Genomic DNA, 22,136 nt, shown 5'->3' with positions numbered 1-22,136 from the left:
ATTGAAATAATGTCTGGATACTGGATAGTTAAAGCAAATCACAAAGTGGGCTGTAGGATTTTATCTTTATTATTATTATTATTATTATTATTATTATTATTATTATTATTATTATTATTATTATTATTCTAAAAGGTCTTTAAAGATCTTTTTAATCATGAGTCAAATTGTCATGTATATGTTCTGAAAGACCTTGGATATATGGATTTATAAGACCATTTTCATTAGTATAATTATTTGTTCTAAATTTGAGAAGAAATTAAAATAGGATTCCTTCACAAATGTATTTTAGCATTCCGTATTGTTTGTTTGGTTTTATTTTGTTATTTTTTTATTTTTTTAGGGGAAATAGCAAGTCACTTGTGTTTTATTCAGAAAAAAACTTGTTTTTTCACTAAAACATTATGGCAGAAAAAATCCTGTTAAAGTGAAACCGACCATTAAAGATCTCAAACGATTAAGCAATTACAGAATATTAAACCAGTAGCTAGTAGCTAGACTGAATCATCAGATTGGGAAGAAACACCCGGATTAAAAACTGGAAAGTTGAGTTCAGCAGAGCGCGTAACAACATGTGGAGAGCTGCCTTTTTCAACAGGTGTCTGTAAGAAATGTTCTTCTCTCAGAGCATTTTCACGCATTTTAAACCCGAACGTCGCTAGAATAATGGAAATACTTAGTTTTTCTCTCAACATGTAGTAGATCTTAAAATAATACAAAAACGCAATAAACTGGATTGATTTTTTTTTGTGTGCGCTCCCGTGAGGACTTGCGCTTGGAGATACGTTCACTTATCTGGATATAATACATAAACATTGTGTTTAATGATGTCGATTCCTTTTTTTTTTTTTTTTTTTTTTTTTTGTACTTCAAATGAATTAAGCGATATATCTCAGGTGTTGATTCTGAACGCAGAGTGATTTCGTTTTTCTGCGCTGGATCTCCACCACCTGATCTTCTTTTAGCCCATGAGGGTCTCCTCTTCTCCAACATCTCCTGACTGACATCTGTGATCGATTGGATTGATTGGGAATACAAGTAGCTCTTGAGATGGACGCTCACTTGGTATATTAATAATGACCGTCACATTGAGATCGCCAAACTGATAACTTTGGCTCAGCTGAAAGGCTGAGCTGGTGGACGATGAAGACAGTTTCATATATTCTTGCTGCGTTGATCATCTTGAACTCAGGTGAGACATTTTATATATAATGAATACATGGCTAGTGTAATTGGAAACATTTTAAAACATGTTGCAGGATTTGGGGTCAAAAGTTTAGAAAAAGAGCTTAACAACACGTTTACGGTTGTCTAATATTACTGGAAGAACTGGTTCTGATGACAAACTGAGTGTGAATCAGTGTGACAGGCGCTCCCTACTCTTGCGCGCGCGCTCACTCACACACACTGTCTTATGCGTCTTAAGGAGTGTTTTATGGGTTGATGAAGTTGTGAGAATAAGGGCGTAATGAATTTGAGGGTGTTGTCAACGTAACTTAAATTTTTGAGTGATTTTTGCCTGTGTATGAGCTATTCATAGAAATGTGCTTATGTGTTAATGCACGGTCAGCATGATATAAAGTGATTTCTGTACATTAAGACATTTTCCTGTATCAACATACTCTTCTGGCCCTAGAACAACATTCCAACAGTTTGATTTCAAGTCAAACGATTATTTTGAGATTTGAGACTGCATTGCCCATTATTATAGTTTTTAATAATTGTAAGGTGTTTAAAGTTCAGTTTCTCCAGACACTCCAGCCAGGGACAGTCTGTTTTTAATTATTTTATTTCTGGTTTTTGAACCCAGAATGACTAAACTGTCCTTATAGCCTCCAACAAACTTTACCAACAATCCAAACAAACTGTACTGATGTTGTTTTTAATGCCATTATACATATGCTAAATTATTTTGTGATCTAAATGGTTGCTAGAGAGTGTTTGGCTGTTAAGACAAAAATTAAATTTATTATCCAAAAATGCACTGAATAACTTATATTGCCAGCAAATACTGTTGTTGTTCTTTAGAAAAGCCATCAGATGAGAACGCTTCGGTATAACGTAACCTCGGTTCCCTGAGATAAGGGAATGAGCGTTATGTATGGGAAAACTCCTTTTTTTCCTTTCTGCTGAAGCCTGATTTGTTCACATTTGTGTAGCTGCACAAACCAATGATGTATCAGTCCGCCAAAGGGGGCGGGGCTGACCACTATGTAAGTCGGTCCGTAGCGCCATTCATCAGATCATTCGACTGAAGCGACGTTCATCGATTCATGTACCTTGTAGTGCGGCAAGTGACATAACGCTCATTCCCTTATCTCAGGGAACCGAGGTTACATTAAGTAACCGAAGAGTTCCCTTTCGAACGTTCACACACGTTATGTATGGGAATGAATCCAATCACGCTGCTCTATGAGCAACAATTATATGCTGCTCTGCGAGCCCAGTATTAGAGCACTAATAAGGGCCGTAAGGGACCTAGGCATTATCTCGCCCCGAGCTTAGCTGAGGGCATGAGAAATTACTACCCACATGGGAGGTTTAAACAGATAGAATCCGCACCTGGAGGTCAGGTAAGATTAAAGTTATAAAATCTGGCAAAAGTGGACGGCGACGACCAGTCGGTGGCCGCACAGATCTCACTGATAGATATGCCACTGGACCACGCCCATGAGGAGGCCATTCCACTTGTGGAGTGGGCTCTCACACCAATAGGGCATTCCAGTCCTTCTGATGTGTAAGCCAGAGCTATAGCATTAACAATCCAGCGAGACAGTCTTTGCATACTAACCGGCAGACCCTTCTGGCGGCCTCAAAGCAAACAAACAGCTGTTCAGACTGCCTAAACAGTTTAGAACGTTCCACATAGACTCTCACAGCCCTCACAGCAGCCGTCAATAGGGATATTACTTGCGCTCTAAAGGGAGTAGAGAGCACTTTAGGAACATAGCCATGTCTCGGTTTCAAAATGACCTTGCAGTCATTGAGCCCAAACTCCAGACGCGAAGTGCTGACCGACAGCGCTTGTAAGTCACCCACATGCTTAACCGACGCCAAAGCAAGGAGAAGGGCCATTTTAAGCAATAAGGGCCTCAAGTCAGCCGAACTGAGTGGCTCAAATGGGGGTCTTTTTAGGGCCCCTAGGACTATGGATAAGTCCCAACACGGCACAGTCTGAGGGCAAGGAGGATTCAGTCTCTTCGCGCCCTTCAGAAATTTAATGACCAAGTCGTTTCTGCCTATTGAATGGCCGGCCTCGAGAGACTGATTCGTTGCGATGGCCGCCACATATACTTTGAGTGTGAATGGGGCGCGTCCCTTATCCAGCAGCTCTTGCAGAAAAGTCAGCACACGAGAGTTACATTCGACCTCTGCCTTCCCAAAGACTGCCCAAATTCACTGTACCGTCTGAGGGTGCAGCGCCCAATCGCATGGGGATTCCTTGCCTCTGGACAGCATGTCCGCTCCCAGGTTCATCTTGCCCGGCACATGAACTGCCCTTAGCGAGAGGAGTTCTTTCTGTGCCCAGAGAAGGAGGCGACGAACCAATCTGTATAAGGCGTGAGACCTGAGGCTGCCTTGGTGATTGATATAAGACACCACTGTCATGCTGTCTGAATGGACCAGGACGTGGTGGCCTTTGATGGCCGGAAGGAAGGATTGCAGGGCTAAGAAGACTGGCAACATTTCCAGGCAGTTGATATGTAGGCATCTCTGCTGAGCTGTCCAGGAGCCGAATGCCGGATTGCCCTCCAACAGCGCAATTATATATCTGTCGGGATTACTTTCCTTCTGGAGGCCAGGCCCATCCTCACTCCTGTCTGAAACAGGCGAGTGGTCCTCCAGGTGGCCACAGCTTCGATACAGCGGTGGTCCACCCTGACCGGAAATCTCTTCAACCACCAAGTATGGGGCGGGACTCGCATGTGGAGCAGGCCCAGCGGAGTTACAGAGGCGGCAGCGGCCATGAGGCCGAGCAGCCTCTGAAAAACCCTCAGGGGGCGTGTCGTACCTGGTTTGAGGGAAGCCGTCAGTTGCTGAATAGTCAGGGACCGATCCGGCGAAATCCATGCTCGCATTAGAGCAGAGTCTAGAACCGTTCCCAGAAAGACAGTTTGCGTCTGGGCAACAACTGGCTCTTCCGTGGGTTGATGACCAACCCGAGGCGAAGTGACTGAGTAGCAGCTCTTTGTGAGCATTCCATTCTCTGTTCTGATCTGGCTAAAACCAGTCAATCGTCGAGGTAGTTTAATACGCGTATTCCCATCTGCCTGAGAGGGGACAAAGCCGCATCTATGCACTTCGTAAAAGTGCGTGGGGCATGGGACAGTCCAAATGGAAGGACTGCATACTGATAGGCCACTCCCTCAAAAGCAAATCTCAAGAATGGTCTGTGACGAAGGGCTATGTGGATGTGAAAGTAAGCATCTTTCAAATACACGGTCAAAAATGTATTAAATTGGGGCAAATATGTGCTAGAATTTTCTTGACCGTCATCATCTTGAACGACCGGTGCACAAGCGAGCTGTTCAGATGTCTAAGGTCTAAAATGGGTCTGAGCCCGCCGTCTCTCTTTGGGACGAGGAAATAGCGACTGAAAAAGCCTGACTCGCTGTTCGCTGGGGGGACTTTTTCCACAGTGCCTTTTGCAAGCAGCGCTTGCACCTCTGGCTGAAGAACAATAGCTTTGTTGTCCGGGACAGAAGTTTGAACAACGCCTCTGAAGCGGGGCGGTCTGCAAGCGAACTGCAGCAAGTAGCCTCGTTGAATTGTTTCCAAAACCCATCTCGAGATTCCCGGAATGGCTGCCCAGGCTGTTTAATGGGAGGCGAGAGGTTTTATTTTCTCGAACGTGAGCTCGCCTTGAAAAAGTGGGGAGTCTACGTCTGTATAAGTGATTGAGAGAGGATGAGAAATTTTGCTCTTTAAAGTATGTGGGTCCGCTATCACAGCGGTAAAATATTCGGGCACGCGCTGCACCTGCAGGATGTGACCCGCTAAAAACGAAACTCCTTCTCTCAGAGGTGTTTGAAGAGGTGAGGAGTGAAGGCGAGCTGTTTTGGGGGGCGTTCCGGCCGAGGCGAGAACGGGGCCCCTCCTTTTCCTATCTAGCGCCTCAGGATGGCTTCGGCGGCTCAGGGTCCAGCACAACTCGTGGGTGGGGACCTTGATGCTTCAGGAAGGGGAAGCGTTTCGCCGGCCTGGATTGCTGTTTCAGCCCAGGCTCCGTTTTCCGCTGAGGCTGATGCTGCGCTGGCTTTGCAGGCTGAGCAGCGGAGCTCTTCTGGTGGCCCGCAGCCACGGTGCCAGGGCATTTAGGGAGGAAGTGACGCAGTGACTGCGACATCTTCTAAACCACCGAAAACCGTTCAGTGAACCCATGAACAGCGGAGCCGAATAGTCCTTTTCTCAGCGTCCCAGATCTCTGTCAGCGTTAGCCAAAGGTGGTGCTCCAGCACCACCAGGCTGGCCATGGTCTTGCTGATCACTTGCGCTGTGGCCTTTGTAGCACGCAGAGCAAGATCCATTGAGGTGAGCAGCTCCTTAAAGGCCTCTTGGTGCTCTTGGCCAGACTCGTCCATATTACGAAGAAGTTTGGCTTGAAACACTTGAAGGATCGACATTGTGTGCAGCGCTGAAGCAGCCTGCCTGGCTGCTGCATAAGCCCTGTTGGCGATAGCTGAGGTGGTCCTGCAGGGCTTAGATGGATGCGCTTTAAGCCAAGGGCAGATGGTGGGCACAGATGTGCGGCGATCGCTTCCTCCGGGGGGGAAGTTTGGTGTATCCCCTTTGGTCAGTTCACCCGTGCCGAGTAGGGGGCTTGCCACGTCTTAGTGAGCTCGTCATGGACTGCTGGCAAGAACGGGGCTGGACGCTGGTGGGAGGATTGCTGGCGGGTCTCTGGCAGGAATCATTCATCCAATAAGCCGTGGGCGGGCTTGTCTGGAGCCGACCACTCGAGGCCCAGATCTTCTACGGCCTTTGCGAGGACGCGGATTAGCTCGGCGTCTGGCTTTGGCCTCTGCACTTGAGGGGGAGGGGCTGCTTCAGGCTCCTCGCTGGAATCACCCCAATCCTTGGTTCCTGACGCCGCCAAGGACACAGAGTTGTCGGCGGTGATGTCATCAATGACAATTTCCTCCTTGGACGCGCCGAATGAGACCAGCCCGCTCGCAGCTGAAGAGGGGCGCTGGTCCTCATGTGAGAAGCACACCGGCATGAAAGGACGCGGGGAGGGCGGGGCACACAGGCGCTGAGCCGACGTGACACTGTCCGAGCCCGCTAGAAAAGATCTGCTGCCCCGCTGTTTTTTCCTCTTTTTTTCAGTGTATTATATAAGCACCTATTACATATTAAGTTAAAGAGTATATTAGTAAAATATTAGTCAAACCAATTAGATCTAGTCATGCAATTATTTCCCTGTGATTTTAGGGCTAGGATTAGGCAACAAATGACAGTCCTCAAGGATGTTGACTCAGGAACATACTGATAAATCAAGTTCTGTGACACAGTGACAGAGGATCTATGCCAAAAATTTGTCAACAAGCTTATGTCTGAGAGGCTTGTCATTATGGTTAATTGATGTATCCTCTAGTCTTTGCAAACTGGACAATTGACTGCTGCAGCCTAATGGTCAAGGATCTAGGGTTACTGACATAAAGTTCAATCTGGAGATAGAGTGACTCAGAAACTAAAGAATTAAAGGGATAATAGATTAATTACTGCCCTGAACTGAGATCCCAAAGCACTTGAAAGGTGCAGGCAGAGAGTCCCATAAATTGTACAGATACTAGTTTGTGGCTGATTTCTGCAACTCATTTGTTACTGCAAATATATGAGCCTAATCAACTTAAAGTATGCAATAGTTGTCCGTACTTTTTTATGCATTTATTTTTTAAATAATATATTATAATTGTGGTTTAAATTGCATTGATAATGGTGATTTAAATTACAGTTTGCATTTTATTTATATAATTTATAGAATGCTTACATTTTATTATATCATAAAATATATATTTCATTTTTGTATTTAAATGTAAATTTATTAGTTCATCTTATATTCAATGATTTTTGCATGCATGCACTTTGAATTTCAATGTTTGTTTCTGCATGTCTGCCTCTAAAATGTAATTAGCCCTGAGGAACATAACAAGTTGAGCAGCATATCTAACTCTCGTCCACAAATGCTCTTCCAGACACCTGTTTGTCTCTCACCCCTCTTCCTTTCTTTTATTTTGTTATCCATATCTATTCCCCTGTCTGCTTCGCCCCTCTGTTCTCTGTGCCAGTTCAATAGAGTGATGAAAAATGAAAGGTTCATGTTACCACCGTACTGAAGGTAACAGATGACCTCTTTCCTTTTACTGCTGGTATATTTCATACATATATATTTCTCTTAAAGGTGCAATTTCAAATTTTTTGAAAGTACTACTTGAACCGCTTTAGGCTGTGTGATATATATCCATGGGATGGCCTAGAATTTTATTTATTTATTTATTATTTATTTATTTGGTCTGGTCCTTTAATTTGTGGCCACCTCTTGCTATTCAGTTTGTGATGCCACAGTTATGAGTGCTACAAGAAACTTACTGTGGTGAATAGGTGCCATCAGAATGAGAGTCCAAACAACTGATAAAAACATCACAATAATCCACACGACTCCAGTCCACGAAATGATGTATTGTGGCATAAAAAGCAGCATGTTTCTGAAAAACAAATCCATCCTTTCTTGTCAAAATTAAGTCCATAATCTTCTACTTCTTCCAGTGAAAAAGTCCATTCCCTGTTGTTCTCCCACATCAAAATCCACCATTATATTTGTTTAGATCTGTTTCAGAATCTTTTTGCTTGTAAACGGTTCATGATCTGTGCATTTGTCTCTCCTGATTCAGACAAGATGACATTTTCATTGAAAAAAGAAATATTATGGATAGAAGACTCATATTTTAGTTGGAAGCATCGGTTTGAAATTGAAACGTTGTAATGATGAATTTAGATGAAACACACAGCTTTTCACTTCACAAGACGTTAACTGATGGACTGGAGTCGTGAGGATTACTTGTGGATTATATATCAGCTGTTTGGACTCTCATTCTGATGGCACCCACTCACTGCAGATGATCCACTGGTGAGAGAGTGATGTAAATGCTGCATTTCTCCAAATCTCTTCTGATGTAGAGACAAACTCACCTACATCCTGGATTGCCAGTGGTTGAGTAAATTGTCAGCAGATGTTCATTTTTGGGTGAACTATTCTTTTAATAATACTGCCTTTTATAAATCTGCAAAGGAAACTGAACTAATATTGAATAAATAATTACATATATCTAATATTATGTATATATAAATATTACAAATAAAATACACAAATACACATAGTATAACTACCAATCCATCTTTATGGTTGTCACATTAATATAGAATTCAAAAGATGTGCTTTCTGATTTTACGAACAATATCTAGCACAGCTCATCCAATAAAATGTATTTATTTTATCATATTGCTGTTGCCACCATTTCAAAAACGCATCTCGAGTGGCTTATTACTTTATTTGATTTAAACCATTTTCTCTCTCTTTGTTCTCTCTTTCAGCAGCCTGTGTAAGTGGAGAACTAGAAAAATTTCTAGAGCCCTCTGAGTCCCCCTGGCCTCTGCAGTCTGTGGCAGAGGAGGAAACGCGTTTACCCTGTCGATTCAATGTATCCAATAGTGCGATTAAGGTGGTGCAGGTGACGTGGATACGAGAAAACTCAAATGGAGGGGAAGAACAGCTTATCACTGCTCATTTCAGTGAAGGCCAGACAGGTAAAACAATCTTTTTTCTTCGTCTTAAAATGTCAAAACTTAAATTGTTACATATTTTTCAGAATGTCATTAGTTAAATGTCATTTTACTAATATTGTTATCACCAAAGAAAACCTTGCAATTCCAAAATATCCTTTTACCAATAAATGAACACATTCTGCATTGTTATTGCCATGGGTATAATGATGCATCAATGTGTACATTGGTTAATGTATTTATGACAGCAAAAGCTTTAAAGACCTCTATGAAGTATGACTAATATACACTGTAAAAAATATATATTCATGATGTTTAATTTAAAGTGTTACTTTCCAATTCTTTGTAATTCTTTTGAAGTTTAATCACTATTTCTGAGTAAGTTCTAACAATATTTTCTATAGGGAATTTGGAGTCATTTCAAATATGATATTCTGCATGGTTTAATCTGATTTTTGGCTCTTCCTTGAATGTGGTAGTGTAACAATACTTGTACTGTACAATTGATTCAGTTCTTGCTTTCATTTCCCCTCTTGCATTCATTTTCAATGAATCATTAAGCAGACATGTATTTTTTTCAGTTCACTTTTTTAAAGAAACATGCAAAGAATTTCCATGCAGGAGGCATTAGTGCAGAATCTTAATTTTGATTTCTTTGAGAAACAAACTTCATGTTAATTTACAAGTTTAGTTTTTTGCATGATTGTTTTTTTTTTGTATGCTTCACAAAAATGGTCAGAAACCAAATCTTAGGGTCACATGTCACGTTTCGTTCTGTTTCTCTCTCACAGAAAACCCTGCATACTCGGGGCATGTTCGATTTGCAACCAGCGACCCAATAACAGACTCTGCTCTGATTATTATGGGCACACGTTCTGCAGATGAGGGCAAATACATCTGCAAAGTTGCCACCTTCCCCACTGGAAACTTTGAGACTGAGATTTTGGTCACAGTGTGGAGTGAGTACATTAATCAGGGCTACATGGGCAAACAGAAGACAGCAAACTTTTGTCATACAAAACTCTGTGTGACTGTTCATTTTGTATACAGTATATTAGCACAGGGGTGGCCAGCCTTGTTTCTGGAGAGCCACAGTCCTGCAGAGTTCAGCTCCGATCCTAGTCAAACACACCTTAACAAGCGAATCAATGTCTAAGGGTTACTAGAAAGCTACAGGCAGGTGAGTTTTTATCAAAGTTGGAGTAAAACTCTTCAGGACTGTGGCTCTCCAGGACTGATGTTGGCCACCTCTGTATTAGCACATTGGAAGATAAACCACTTTCGATTTTCACCACCAACTCTGGTTGACATTGTATCTGATTTTGGTCAAGAACTGCCAACTTAAACAGGAAATGGTTGTCTGACTAAAACATGCCAGCAGACTGCTGTGTTATCAGTCTCTTAACTTTTGTGTTCCCACAAGAAACTTTGCGTTCACTCGCAAAACTTTTGTCATGGAAGTATTATGAGGTGGGAGGAAAAACTAGGCTATACTTCAGTGCTTTAGCGAGCAAATGTGAACACAAAAGTTTTGAGAGTGAAGCAAAGTTTCTTGTGGGAATACTGCAATGTAAAAAAAAACTATTGTCTCTCTCCAATTTTTTTCCCTCAAGAAGACAACACAGAATTTTGCGAGACAATGCAAAAGCGTTGAAATGTCATTTTTCCTCCCATCTCATTTTTTTTCCATTACCATGTCCCCTTAGCTTCTTCGTAGTTGTTATATTTAAAAGCAACAGAGTTTATTTGAGTCTTATGTATATGCAGTGACTTTGCAGCAGTTAGCGATAAAGGATTTAGCCCTCAATGATACAGGACAAGGATAACGTTAGCCTTTGGTTTTTTTAACATTACCATTGTCATTTCATTCAGCGTCCCATTCATGTACAGAGAAAACCCATTAACCATAAAGCTACCACTGCTCTGATGTATTCAGTTATTGTTCTCAGAATAACACAAAATCATTGTCTGCGTCAATGGGAGGGATGATGGACGTATTAACCTGAAAGTGTTCATTGTTGCTCCGATTACAAGATCATATAATAGCTACTGCTTTCTCCTTCAGAAGTATTGTTTATGGTTGTGTTCAAGCAGACTGAAACAGGAAAGCAAACAGAAATATCTGCTCAAATTTTGTTTAAAAATACTGTTTGTACTGGCAGTACTTAATTGTAAAGTTGAAATCCTATTTATCATGTTTTTATTTGCCGTTTATTATGTATTTGTCATTTCATTTCACAGCTAAACCCATTACATCCCTGCAGCCGTTCATCTTGATTGAGGGCCAGTCATTCCGTCCGGCTGCTATATGCCGTTCGGTGGCTAAGCCAATGGCAGGCCTCTCCTGGGACACAGAGCTCGCGGGTCAGAGTCAGAACCGTAGCTTAGATGGTGAGGTGGCCTCTATCCAGTTTTCTCTCCACCCTCTCCGTAACATGAATGGGCAGAAGCTGGACTGTCTGGTCTGGCATCCAACGAAGAAAGGCCCAGAGAGGATCTCCAATAACCTTATAGTACACTGTGAGTCCTAATCTCTCACACTTATTGTAAATATATATCAGAAATGTCTGGGTCATAATTCCACAATTTGGTGACAATCTTTTCCCCTTGAATTCTTATTACTATAAATAAAAAATGTAACACTAGTAATATCATCCTGTTCAAATCAGCATTAATTGAATTAATTCAGTACAAAACTGTCATTTATACAAATGAAGTATTTTTTTTTTTTTTTTTTTTTTTTTTAGTGGTATAATTTTAATAAAAACATCCATTATAGTAATAATAAAACTGGGGAGAGGAGGAAGTATGTGTACTTAATTATCATTAATCACTTATTCAAAATATAATTTCTTATTACGTACAGTACACTCTAAAAAAATGCTGGGTTAAAAACAACCATTTCTGGGTTATTTGGCAACCCAGCACTGGTTAAAGGGATAGTTCACCCAAAAATTCAAATTAGCCCATGATTTACTCCCTCAAGCCATCCTAGGTGTACAGTATATGACTTTCTTCTTTCAGACGAACACAATCAGAGTTGTATTAAAAAATGTCCTGGCTCTTCCAAACTTTATAATGGCTCCGGGGGTGGGGTGGGGGGGTGTATAGTTTCAGCTGTCAGTGAGACTGCCACTAACCCAATGTCTAGGTAACAAAAAAAACCCTACCCAACACGAGAAAAAACAACACAACAGGCTCAACCCTGTGGATGTGCAGAAAAAATAACCCAGCATTTTTAGAGTGCAATGTTCTAGTTTTAAATAAATATAATAAAGGCATTTCTTAAATTATACTGTATATATATATATATATATATATATATATATATATATATATATATATATATATATATATATATATATATATATATATATTTTTTATTATTATTATTTTTATTATTAGTTTCTGTAAGTACTTTTTATAGGGCAATGAACCATTAGTGCTATAGTTAATCTATAATTCATTTTGGCACTCAAGAATTATTTTGATGTCTCTTGATGTCAAGCCACAGAGCCAAGTTATAAACACAAGATGCCAAAGCACATTCCCTTCAAAATAATTGTCCTTACAGCAGTATGATTGATGTACTGTTCCGCCATGAGTTTTATTAAGCCACATCAAGTTTTATACGTCACCACCTGGATATTACTCAGAATGAATGTGAATTTCAAAATCTAAAACTTGTGAAATCGTGAAAACAACTGTGAATTTTATAACACCTTTCCTGTTTACTTGTGAAATTGAAATAAGACACAACTGTTGTTTCACCTATTAATGTCTACTTACTGTATGTGACTTCCCTCTGATGTGTTATGACACGTGGACATCTCTTTATTGTCTCTGATTCATCACTACTTTTACAGTCATAATAATGTCTTTACTTTGGTTCTCTGAGAATGAAAATCCAGTCATCATTTAATCACCTTCATGTCTTTAGAAACCCATTTGACGTTCTTACTTCAATGGAATTCAAATGAAAAAATTCTCAAGAATATCCTGGTTCTTCTTCTTCTTGTTTTTCTCCCATTCAATTACAATGAAAAAGAACTGGTGCTTTTAAACATCAAACAAGATTCAAAAGCACCATATAGTTTGAAAGTTTTATGTAAAGAGCAGCCCGAAATTTAAAATCTGGACAACTCAAGATAATGAAAGAGTTAACAATATCTGAGAATGTGCTTTTGAGTCCTTTTCAAGGAATCAATTCATTCGGCTCACAAAATAAATTTCAATGATTCATAAATCGGACCGATCTGGTTTGTCTGTTCCTCACTTAAAATTTTTTACTTGCATATAATATGCACCATTTTATGATATTTTATGCTACTTTTATAGCTCCAGTCCTCATTCTATGACTATATTGAAAAAACAGCGTACTGTATCTTCTTTTGTGTTTTACATTTTTTTCATAATTCAAACATATACGTCTCATAATGCCAATATTAGAGTTTGTACTTTGTCAACAAAAGGATCAGGTGAACTTATTGGTCAAACAGGAAGTTCATCACAAGTTCAAACAAGAGGCTGAATAGTGAATTAGACATGCCTGATTGTGAGATCTTTTTATTTGTGTTCATGTGCATGTATAGACCCTCCGAATGCATTGATATCTGGCTATGAGGACGACTGGTATGCTGAAATGCAAGGAGCCACATTACACTGCAGTGGTCAAGGAAATCCAGAACCTCAGCAATTCAGCTGGATCAGGTAAAACTGTCTCTAAATCTGTTTGTTTGTTCATCTTCCTGTAAGCCTGTCTTGTCAGTTTCATTCTGTTTCGGTTGGCATCTCTATCAGCATACCAGAGTAATCTCTAGGTGTGGACGATAAGGTTGTGGCCTAAATTCATGAGTGAAGTTTTAATCGACTCTACCAAATAGGTAGAATCTTAAGAAGTAATACTGACACTGAGAGGTCATTGAAATACATTCATGAACAATAATTAGTCACAGTCACACACCTATTTTTTTTGGTATTTTTCTGTACGGGTGACTAAGTGGGTGTAGACATGGACATTTAGATGATCACGCAATTCCTGAGACAAACATTCTCTGGTTTTCTCCACCTCGAGTGGGGAAACCTGTTCTCTGGCTGCTCGGTGTGAATGCAAAGTAAATGAAGTAACTGTGGCCTGGTGTCGTGTTGCAACTTGCACGGCAAACAGACAGAGCGCATTTTCACACGGAGGGAGAGAGCGGGGGATGAGAATAGGCTGGTGAGGGGGAGATGAGTGGATTTATGGCGATGGTGTCAGAAGAATTTGCCTGCGTGTTTATGTGTGTTTTCGGATGAGTCTTACCACTGTCCTCATGCAAATTTCATACAGCAAAACCGTGCTGTATGAAAAACATGTAAATTATAGTTCCTGGTATAAGCTGTGGACAAAGTCCTTATTGTCTACGGAAACACTGAGTAGGACTTTTTGTGAATTTAGCTAAATAAAAAAAGCTTTTAAAAAGTGTGAAAAATGCACTCGGCGGAACTGAAACTAAAAATCTGCCAGGTGGCAACATAGGTATTTTGCTTGGCAGCCCTCATTCTTAAGCACTATGCCAGGTAAACAAAACAAAGCAAAACAACTACCTAGACTACATTAAATTCTGAGTTTCGGATTTTTTTGTGCTGTCACTTGATGTTGAACATAAAAAACTGGATCCTGATGCAAAACCAACTGAGAACTACTGCTTTAAAGCATTGTACGAAATTAGTTTTGATTTTTTTTAACCAGTGCTACAATAGTATGGACAAAAAATGTTTCATCAAAACATCACTGATGAACTGAAAGTGACACAGATCAGGGACATTTTCAGTTGATATTCATGAACAATTAATCAAAAATCAATAGTTGTTGGCGGAATCCTACACTGTAAAACCGGACAACTTAATATAACTAAATTTTTTTTTTTTAACTCAATGTTACGAAGTCATTTTAACTGATACTAACTTAAAACTTACAAGTTACTATAACATTATTGATCAAGTTAATTTTAAAACAAGTTTTTGGTTTCACAGAACCAAATACAATTAAATAAAGATTACATAAACATTTTTTGTTACATTACAATTATGTTTACTTAGTAAAAATATTAGTTTTAATAACAAATAACTATACACTAACTATACTCATTAAAAAAAAAAAAAAAAAAAAAAAAAAACAGATTAACACACAATTTAAATGCAAGTTACTCTTTTATTAAGTAACCAGAAACCATTAACAAAACATCAACATTAAATTGTTTGTCAAATGGAAATACATTCTCCAAAACAGTGCAAGGCCCTTGAGAAATGAGCTGAGACAATAACCGTCACTTTTAGAAAATGGACATCTGGATATCACCCAGCTGTAAACACTTCCCTAAAATGGGGACACTTCCAAATTTCACATCTAACAGTAACTTTAGAAATATAAAAGTTATACTAGAATAGAATATACGAGAAAGACTTCAAAATAGAGCAATGGATTTTTTTTTTAAACTGACATTTCTTTTAGTGGATGAACACATGGTACTGTATATGGAACTTATACCATTCCAGAAAAGCAACTGAGAAAATGTTCTGCAAATTAAATACTAGACAAATATTGTAAAAAAATAAAAATAAAAATACACTATGAAACATCAGAACATCAGATCCAAGGCATACGTTAGTCCGAAAAGCATGACAAATGCATGAGCCAATGTGGGGAAATCATTAAAGAGTTAGTTCACCCAAATATGAAAATTCTTCGTTCATCTACAGAACACAAATTAAGATATTTTTGATGGAATCTGGAGCTGTCTGACCCTGCATAGACAGCAACACAACTGAAATGTTCCCAAGTCCAGAAACGTAGCAAGGAGATCTGTGAATTAACCATGGGACATCAGCGGTTCATACATTTTGTGGGACATAATTGCGGATGAACCACTGATGTCACATGGATTCATTCACAGATCTCTTTGCTACATTTCTGGACTTGGGAACATTTCAGTTGCATTGCTCTCTATGGAGGGTCAGACAGCTCTCAGATTCCATCGAAAAAAATCTTAATTTGTGTTCCGAAGATGAACGAAGGGCTTACGGGTTCGAAACGACACGAGGGTCAGTAATTAATGACAGAATTTTCATTTTTGGGTGAACTAAACCTTTAACTATGCTACCCAAAGTGCACATTTTATCTTCTCTGAGCAGAAGAACGTGGCAACTGTTGAATTGTCACTAACAGAGAGGAAACAAAGTGATACATCATCAGTGTCTGGTTCATCAGATTGTTCTACCTGAAAACAAAAACAGAGTAATGTTACTCTAAACTTTCAAAGGCTGACTGCTAATAAGTGACATATTTACATCTACTCCAAACCATTCTATCCCATACAATTAACTACAATTATAATTGATAGCCTATATTCAAAACCTGGAACTAGAAGCTGTATGACATCTGAATGGAAGGTGAGATTGCTGATTACTGAACAGTTTCAGGTTGCATTGATTTTCATAGTATTTTTTTCCATGGAAGCCTGTGGAAGCTATGTTAGATCAAAAATGGTTTGGTTACCAACAATCTCTCCTGCCATTCAGATGTCATTCAGGCTGTAGTTCCAGGTTTTGAATATATCCTTTATAGTTGTAGTAATTATTTGGTGTTCTGTAAAAGAGTGTAAATGCATTTTATAAATCACCAAGGACCATGAGTTCAACTAAAAATTATCTTTTGTTATTATTATTTTTTGTTCTACTGAAGAAAGAACATCAGCTACTTCTTGCATGGCCAGAGAGAGAGAGTAAATTAATGGCAAATTTTCATTTCTGGGCAAACTATTACTTTAAAGGCATAGTTCACCCAAAAATGAAAATTTTGTCATTAATCACTCCCCCTTATGTTGGTTCCAAACCTGTAAGGCATTCGTTCATCAACAGTGTACAGAATAGATTCTGTTGTTTTCACAGTACAGTTTGGGGTCAGTAACACTTAAAAAATGAATACTTTTATTCAACAAGGACACGTTTTATTGGTCAAAAGTGACAGTTAAGACATTTATAATGTTACAAAATATCAGATAAACTCCATTGTTTTGACATTTCTATTTATCAAAGTACCCTGAAAAAAAATGCATCAGGGTTTCCACAAAAATATTAAGCAGCACAACTGTTTTCAACATATTATAATGATATTAGAATGATTTCTGAAGGATCATGTTCTGGTACAGATCAAGTCGATATTCAGTAAATAATTAAGCATAAATCATTTGTTATGGGTCGAATCTTAGACTAGAGATCAGGGTTCCTCAAGTGCCAAATCGCTGCAGAGTTTAGCTCCAACCCTGATCAAAGTCACCTGCCTGTGATTTTCTAATGATCCCAAAGACATTGATTAGCATTGGTTAGCATGCTCAGGTATGTTTGATTAGGGTTAGAGCTAAACTCTGCAGGAAGGTGGATCTCGTGATCCAGATTTAAGGATCCCTGCTATAGATTCTGTTGTTTTCAATGTCTGTTTTTGATTGTGGGATTAAATCATATTTCGTTGTTCACACAGGAAAGGTGAAGCTCTACCAGAGGGTGTGACTGTGGACGGTGGCACGCTGCTTTTTTCCAGGCCCCTGAGCTTGACAGATCAAGGAGTTTATGTCTGCACCACCACCAATCTGGTGGGATCTGGAAAAGCTGAGATCCTAATAAATATATCAGGTGTGTATCCCACTGAAAACCCTTCACTCATGTTGAAGTGCAGTGCACCGTGCTGTCATCTAGTGAAGATAATATGCAATTGCAAGTTTCATTATCTAGCAAATTCTAAGAATAGTTCATCCAAAAATGAAGATTCTGTCATCATGTACTCACCCTCGAGAAGTTCATAAGTTTTGTTGCATGTTTCTTTCAGAGTCACCTCCGAGTAACGCACCTGTGAACTACATGCTGATTATTATTATTGCTGGTGTTGCTGCAGTGCTTGTTATCACTCTTATCATAGTGATCATTTCAGTAAACCGCTACTATAAGCGCAAAAATCACCAGCTGGCTATAGAGCTGGATGCAAAAAAGTAAGAAGATTTGTCTTATTTTCTGAACATAGAATAATTTACATAACTGGTCTGATTATGAGAATTCCTGTACTAGTCTGTCTCTGTGTCACTGTCTTTGTAGGAGGAAATCAGCACTCTATCAAGACAAGCCTCGTTTAGGAGAGTCAACTCAGGAAGCACAGACAACAGATACTCGGTAAAAAATACACACAAACTGTTTATTGATATTTTAAGGTTTGGAGTTGGTACGACATTTTCTTTTAAAAATGTGTTTAAACAAAATCTTTTATGTTCACCAATGCTGCATTAATTTGATGAAAAATGAAGTAAAATCATAATATTGTGAAATATAGTTAGTTTAAAAATCTAATTTATTCCTGTGATGCAAAGCTGAATTTTCAGCATCATTACTTCAGTCTTCAGTGCCACACGATCTTTCAGAAATCATTCTAATATGCTGATATGCTGCATAAGAAACATGTTATGAAATGTTTTATTTGAACTGTTTGTGTTATCTATTTTGCGTTATCTAATGTAATGACATTCATACATTTTTTACATGTGGCTTTTTGGGGTCACTGTATATATTATGTACACAAGGCTGTATATTATTGTATATTGAATCTCCTCCCCTTTCAATTGACAATTTATGTTTTGTTTTTAAAGGACGACAATAATCCTTTAAGAGTCGAAGGGACAATACGCACAAGTCTCTCCTCACTGGTTGGTGTTTTTTTTTTTCTTTTTCACATGCCGTTTTCCAAAAAGCTCTTTTATACATTTACCAGTCACACTCTTCAGTTTTTCATTCTGATACACAATATAATACATTCTTAAATATCTTCACATTTATAAGGCTAGTTTTATTTTCCTCTCTTGCACACATTAAAAACCCAAAATGTTTCCTTTCACAGGATCGTCCTCGCTCCAGGGATAGTCGTTCCACCCTGGGAGGGCTGGACTCACTTGGTCGCCCTGCAATTTATAACACGTCCAGAAGAGGTCGAGAAAAACTCATGGACAGAAATGATAGAGAATCCACTCGGATGATGATGGAGTCTTATGAGCTGGACAGTAACATGTCACAGGTATGAGATAAGATTCATGAGGCTGCTTGTGCGGTTGATGTATCGTGCCACTTTCACAAATAGAGCTGCAATTTGTTGAAAAAGAACAAAAAATATTTCTTCTGTGACTTTGCGGTCACAGAAATACATTACATATTAAAATAGATTAAATTTTGTTTTTAATTTTTTTTATTGTGATATATTGTAATAATATTTTTTATCATATGCATACAGCCTTGTTGTGAATTTTCAGCTTATTTCAACCGCAAAGCCCTTTTGAATGGAAAGTCTATATTTAACCTTTTTTTTTTTTCTTACAATTCTTACAACTTTGGTACCAAGGTTGGATTTGAGTTTGGCAGAAATAGTCAAGGCAATAATGAAAAGAAAAAAAAAATGAAATTAGAAAATGGTATTTATTGTTGAAGTTACTGTTCCTACAGTAAAACTGTAGTAATATCCACCCACCATTTATTATTAAAAACTTGTTATATGGTTAAAATTAGCTGCTTTTCATGATTTAAGTTATTTATGTTCGATACATCAGTTTATCTAAAATGTGCCTTTATTTCTTTAAAATTAGTAACATGACATCAAAATGTACCCTAATTTTATGACACCTTTCTACGGTTTTACCCCAAATTCCATGCAAATACTCTAATAAAAACACTTTTTTTTTTGTTTATGATTTGATCAATTTAGTTCTTAAAGCTTTAGTAACTCTCCATGGATTAGTATTGCTAACAAAGTTAACATATGCTTTATCAAATAATTGTTCATGTAAGAATGCTCATAAACACATGTTTACAATTATGCTATTCAGGAAACCCATCTTCTCCCGCCTCTCCACCCCTCTTCTTATTCAATGGAACAGGCTATTGAAATTGTCCGGTCTCGGAACGGCAGCGCCATTCTCCCAGCAGAGGGGAGGCCGCAGTCAGGAGGAAGTAACAGAGGGGGCAGCAGAGGGCATAATTCACCCTTAATATCCACATACCCGACTCTTACAGATGAGGAGGAAGAAGGTTCTGTGAGCCCTACGGATTCAGGAGTCCACAGAGGTTTAATGGAGCCTGACGGTTTTGAAAACGGCGGCAGCGAGACGGCGAGTTCACAGATATCTGAGGCACTATCCAGTCATTTTGAGCGCACTAACGGCACACTGCGGCCCAAGTCGAAACCCAATAACATCCTTCTCCCAGCCCACACATCACTTTTCCTTCAAGCACATAGCCCAACTATCCACAGAGCTCAGATTGTTTAAAAGGATTTGTTTGGAAACGTCTTTTATCACAAGACAAATTCATCGAAAAGCCACATAAACACAGTTGATATTACAACAGAAGAATGTGTTCCTCTGTGATTTCACTCTCTAAAAGGCTGTGTCTGCACAACTAACCGGAAAATGGATCTTTTGTTTGAACTTCTATTTGAATACTTTCTCAAGGTGGCAAAAACATGGACAGAATGGCCATCATCTAAACTAAAACCTGTGAAACAATACCAGCATTACTCAAACAGTCCCTTAAATAATTGCATAATCCACTGTGTATTCTGGAACTGGGACTCTTGAGTATTGTGGGTCATGACATGTGTTTAAGGTGCAGATTAACTGGAATCGGTCAGAGCTGAGCTCCTCTGTGTGACCAGGGAATGGAATTAAGATCTTTTTTATTATTGTTGCAACCTAAGGCTTCACTTGAATTACTGTTGATGGAGAAAATACATGAACTCTTTTCTGGCGAGTTAATCCTTCACTGTGACTTTTTGACCTTGATGTCTGTAATCCAGAGATGTACAAATGGTGTTTAGACATATTTTTTGAATATATGTGTGTATTATGTATTTTGACTGGAAACTACCCACTGCATGAATAGTATTATGAAGTATGGCATTACTATGTTATGAAAACGGCTCCTGCCTGTTCACATAATGTCATTGTCGTTGTAGGAGTGACATTGTCATTGTTTACAACATTTATACTTCATTATGTACTAGTACTGTAAATGTATTTAGTTTTAAAAAGGTAGCATTACCGCAAGCTCCTGATATAGGTACTCCTGTGATCTTTCTATCTAACAAAATATAAAGCCATGGGTCCTGATGGTAACTTTGGTGTATTTAATTCACTGCAGTGTATGGGGTTATTAAATCAGCCCTAACTTCTGCATGTATGCGTGTTAGATAAATTTCAGAAAACACAATGTTGAATCGGGACATTATAATTAAGTGCGTTTCCTAAATTTGAACAGCGCAATCTGAGGTGTGATAAGAAAAAATTTACCTTGTTAAAATGATAGTTCACCCAAAAATGAAATTTGATGTTTATCTGCTTACCCCCAGGGCATCCAAGATGTTGGTGACTTTGTTTCTTCAGTAGAACACAAATAAAGATTTTTAACTCAAACCGTTGGAGTCTGTCAGTCATATAATGTAAGTGGACAGGAATCACGGCTTTGAGAGTCAAAAAAACATACACAAACAAAACCAAATGAAACCCTGCGGCTCGAGACGATACATTGATGTGTAAAGACACGAAACGATGGGTCTTTGCAAGAAACTGAACAGTATTTATATTGTTTTTTACCTCTGATTTTTACCGCAATGTCCAAACTGTCCTGAGTGCATTCTCAACAGCTGACACCTGACGTGTCATCTTCTTCTTGCTTTACGACAGATTACAGACTTATAAGTGAATTACCGCCACCTTTCTCTGAAATGGACCATTGACACTCCTAATTGAGATTGTAGATAGAGTGTTAATGTTCCATTTGGTGGCAGTAATGCACTTATAAGTCTGCGATCTGCCGTAAAGCATGAAGAAGAAGATGCCACCTGTTGAGAATGCACTCAGGACAGTTTGGACATTGCGGTGAAAGAGGTAAAAAACGATATAAATACTGTTCAGTTTCTTGCACAGACTGATCATTTCGTGTCTTTACACATCAATGTATCATCACGAGCCGCAGGGTTTCATTTGGTTTTGATTTTGTATGTTTTTTTTTACTCTCAAAGCCATGATTCCCATCCACTTACATTATTTGACTGACAGACTCAACGGTTTGAGTTAGAAATCTTTGTTTGTGTTCTACTGAAGAAACAAAATCACCTACATCTTGGATGCCCTGGGGGTAAGCAGATAAACATCAAATTTTCATTTTTGGGTGAACTATCCCTTTTACCATAATTAACACCAAATTGCTGTAATAAAAGTGGTACTTTGGTATTAGAGGGAGAGGGAGATGTTTCCCATTCCCGACATTAACAATAAGATCAATAACTA

General features: G+C 38.8%; 1 protein-coding gene across 2 annotated transcripts; it reads left to right on the top strand.

Annotated features, from left to right (window-relative positions):
* Window positions 1-492: 492 nt before the first annotated feature.
* Window positions 493-20,963, top strand: nectin4a (nectin cell adhesion molecule 4a). 2 transcript variants are annotated; one of them, XM_042759621.1, is made up of 11 exons: window positions 493-1,192; window positions 8,596-8,805; window positions 9,573-9,740; window positions 11,023-11,301; window positions 13,374-13,491; window positions 17,300-17,451; window positions 17,645-17,803; window positions 17,906-17,982; window positions 18,453-18,509; window positions 18,701-18,874; window positions 19,677-20,963. In XM_042759621.1, exons 1-11 carry the CDS (start codon window positions 1,144-1,146, stop codon window positions 20,115-20,117), a joined length of 1,884 nt encoding a protein of 627 aa, XP_042615555.1. In that variant the 5' UTR covers window positions 493-1,143; the 3' UTR covers window positions 20,118-20,963. The 2 variants fall into 2 exon arrangements, with proteins under 2 accessions (XP_042615555.1, XP_042615554.1); XM_042759620.1 differs by having other exon boundaries at window positions 8,593-8,805; window positions 17,645-17,805; window positions 17,908-17,982.
* The last annotated feature ends 1,173 nt before the right edge of the window (window positions 20,964-22,136 follow it).

Source organism: Cyprinus carpio, chromosome A7 (assembly GCF_018340385.1).
Source record: "Cyprinus carpio isolate SPL01 chromosome A7, ASM1834038v1, whole genome shotgun sequence".
Taxonomy (NCBI): Eukaryota; Metazoa; Chordata; class Actinopteri; order Cypriniformes; family Cyprinidae; genus Cyprinus; species Cyprinus carpio.
The sequence above is the reverse complement of the archived record's forward strand: the minus strand, read 5'-3'. Positions and strand labels throughout refer to the sequence as shown.

What these genes read in the sequence shown, in the direction of transcription:
- nectin4a (XM_042759620.1), top strand. Translation starts at nt 1,144, where the DNA reads ATGAAGACAGTTTCATATATTCTTGCTGCGTTGATCATCTTGAACTCA. An exon ending in CAATAACCTTATAGTACACT is followed by an intron (nt 11,302 to 13,373) that starts GTGAGTCCTAAT and finishes GTGCATGTATAG; the next exon opens with ACCCTCCGAATGCATTGATA. An exon ending in GCACAGACAACAGATACTCG is followed by an intron (nt 17,983 to 18,452) that starts GTAAAAAATACA and finishes TTGTTTTTAAAG; the next exon opens with GACGACAATAATCCTTTAAG.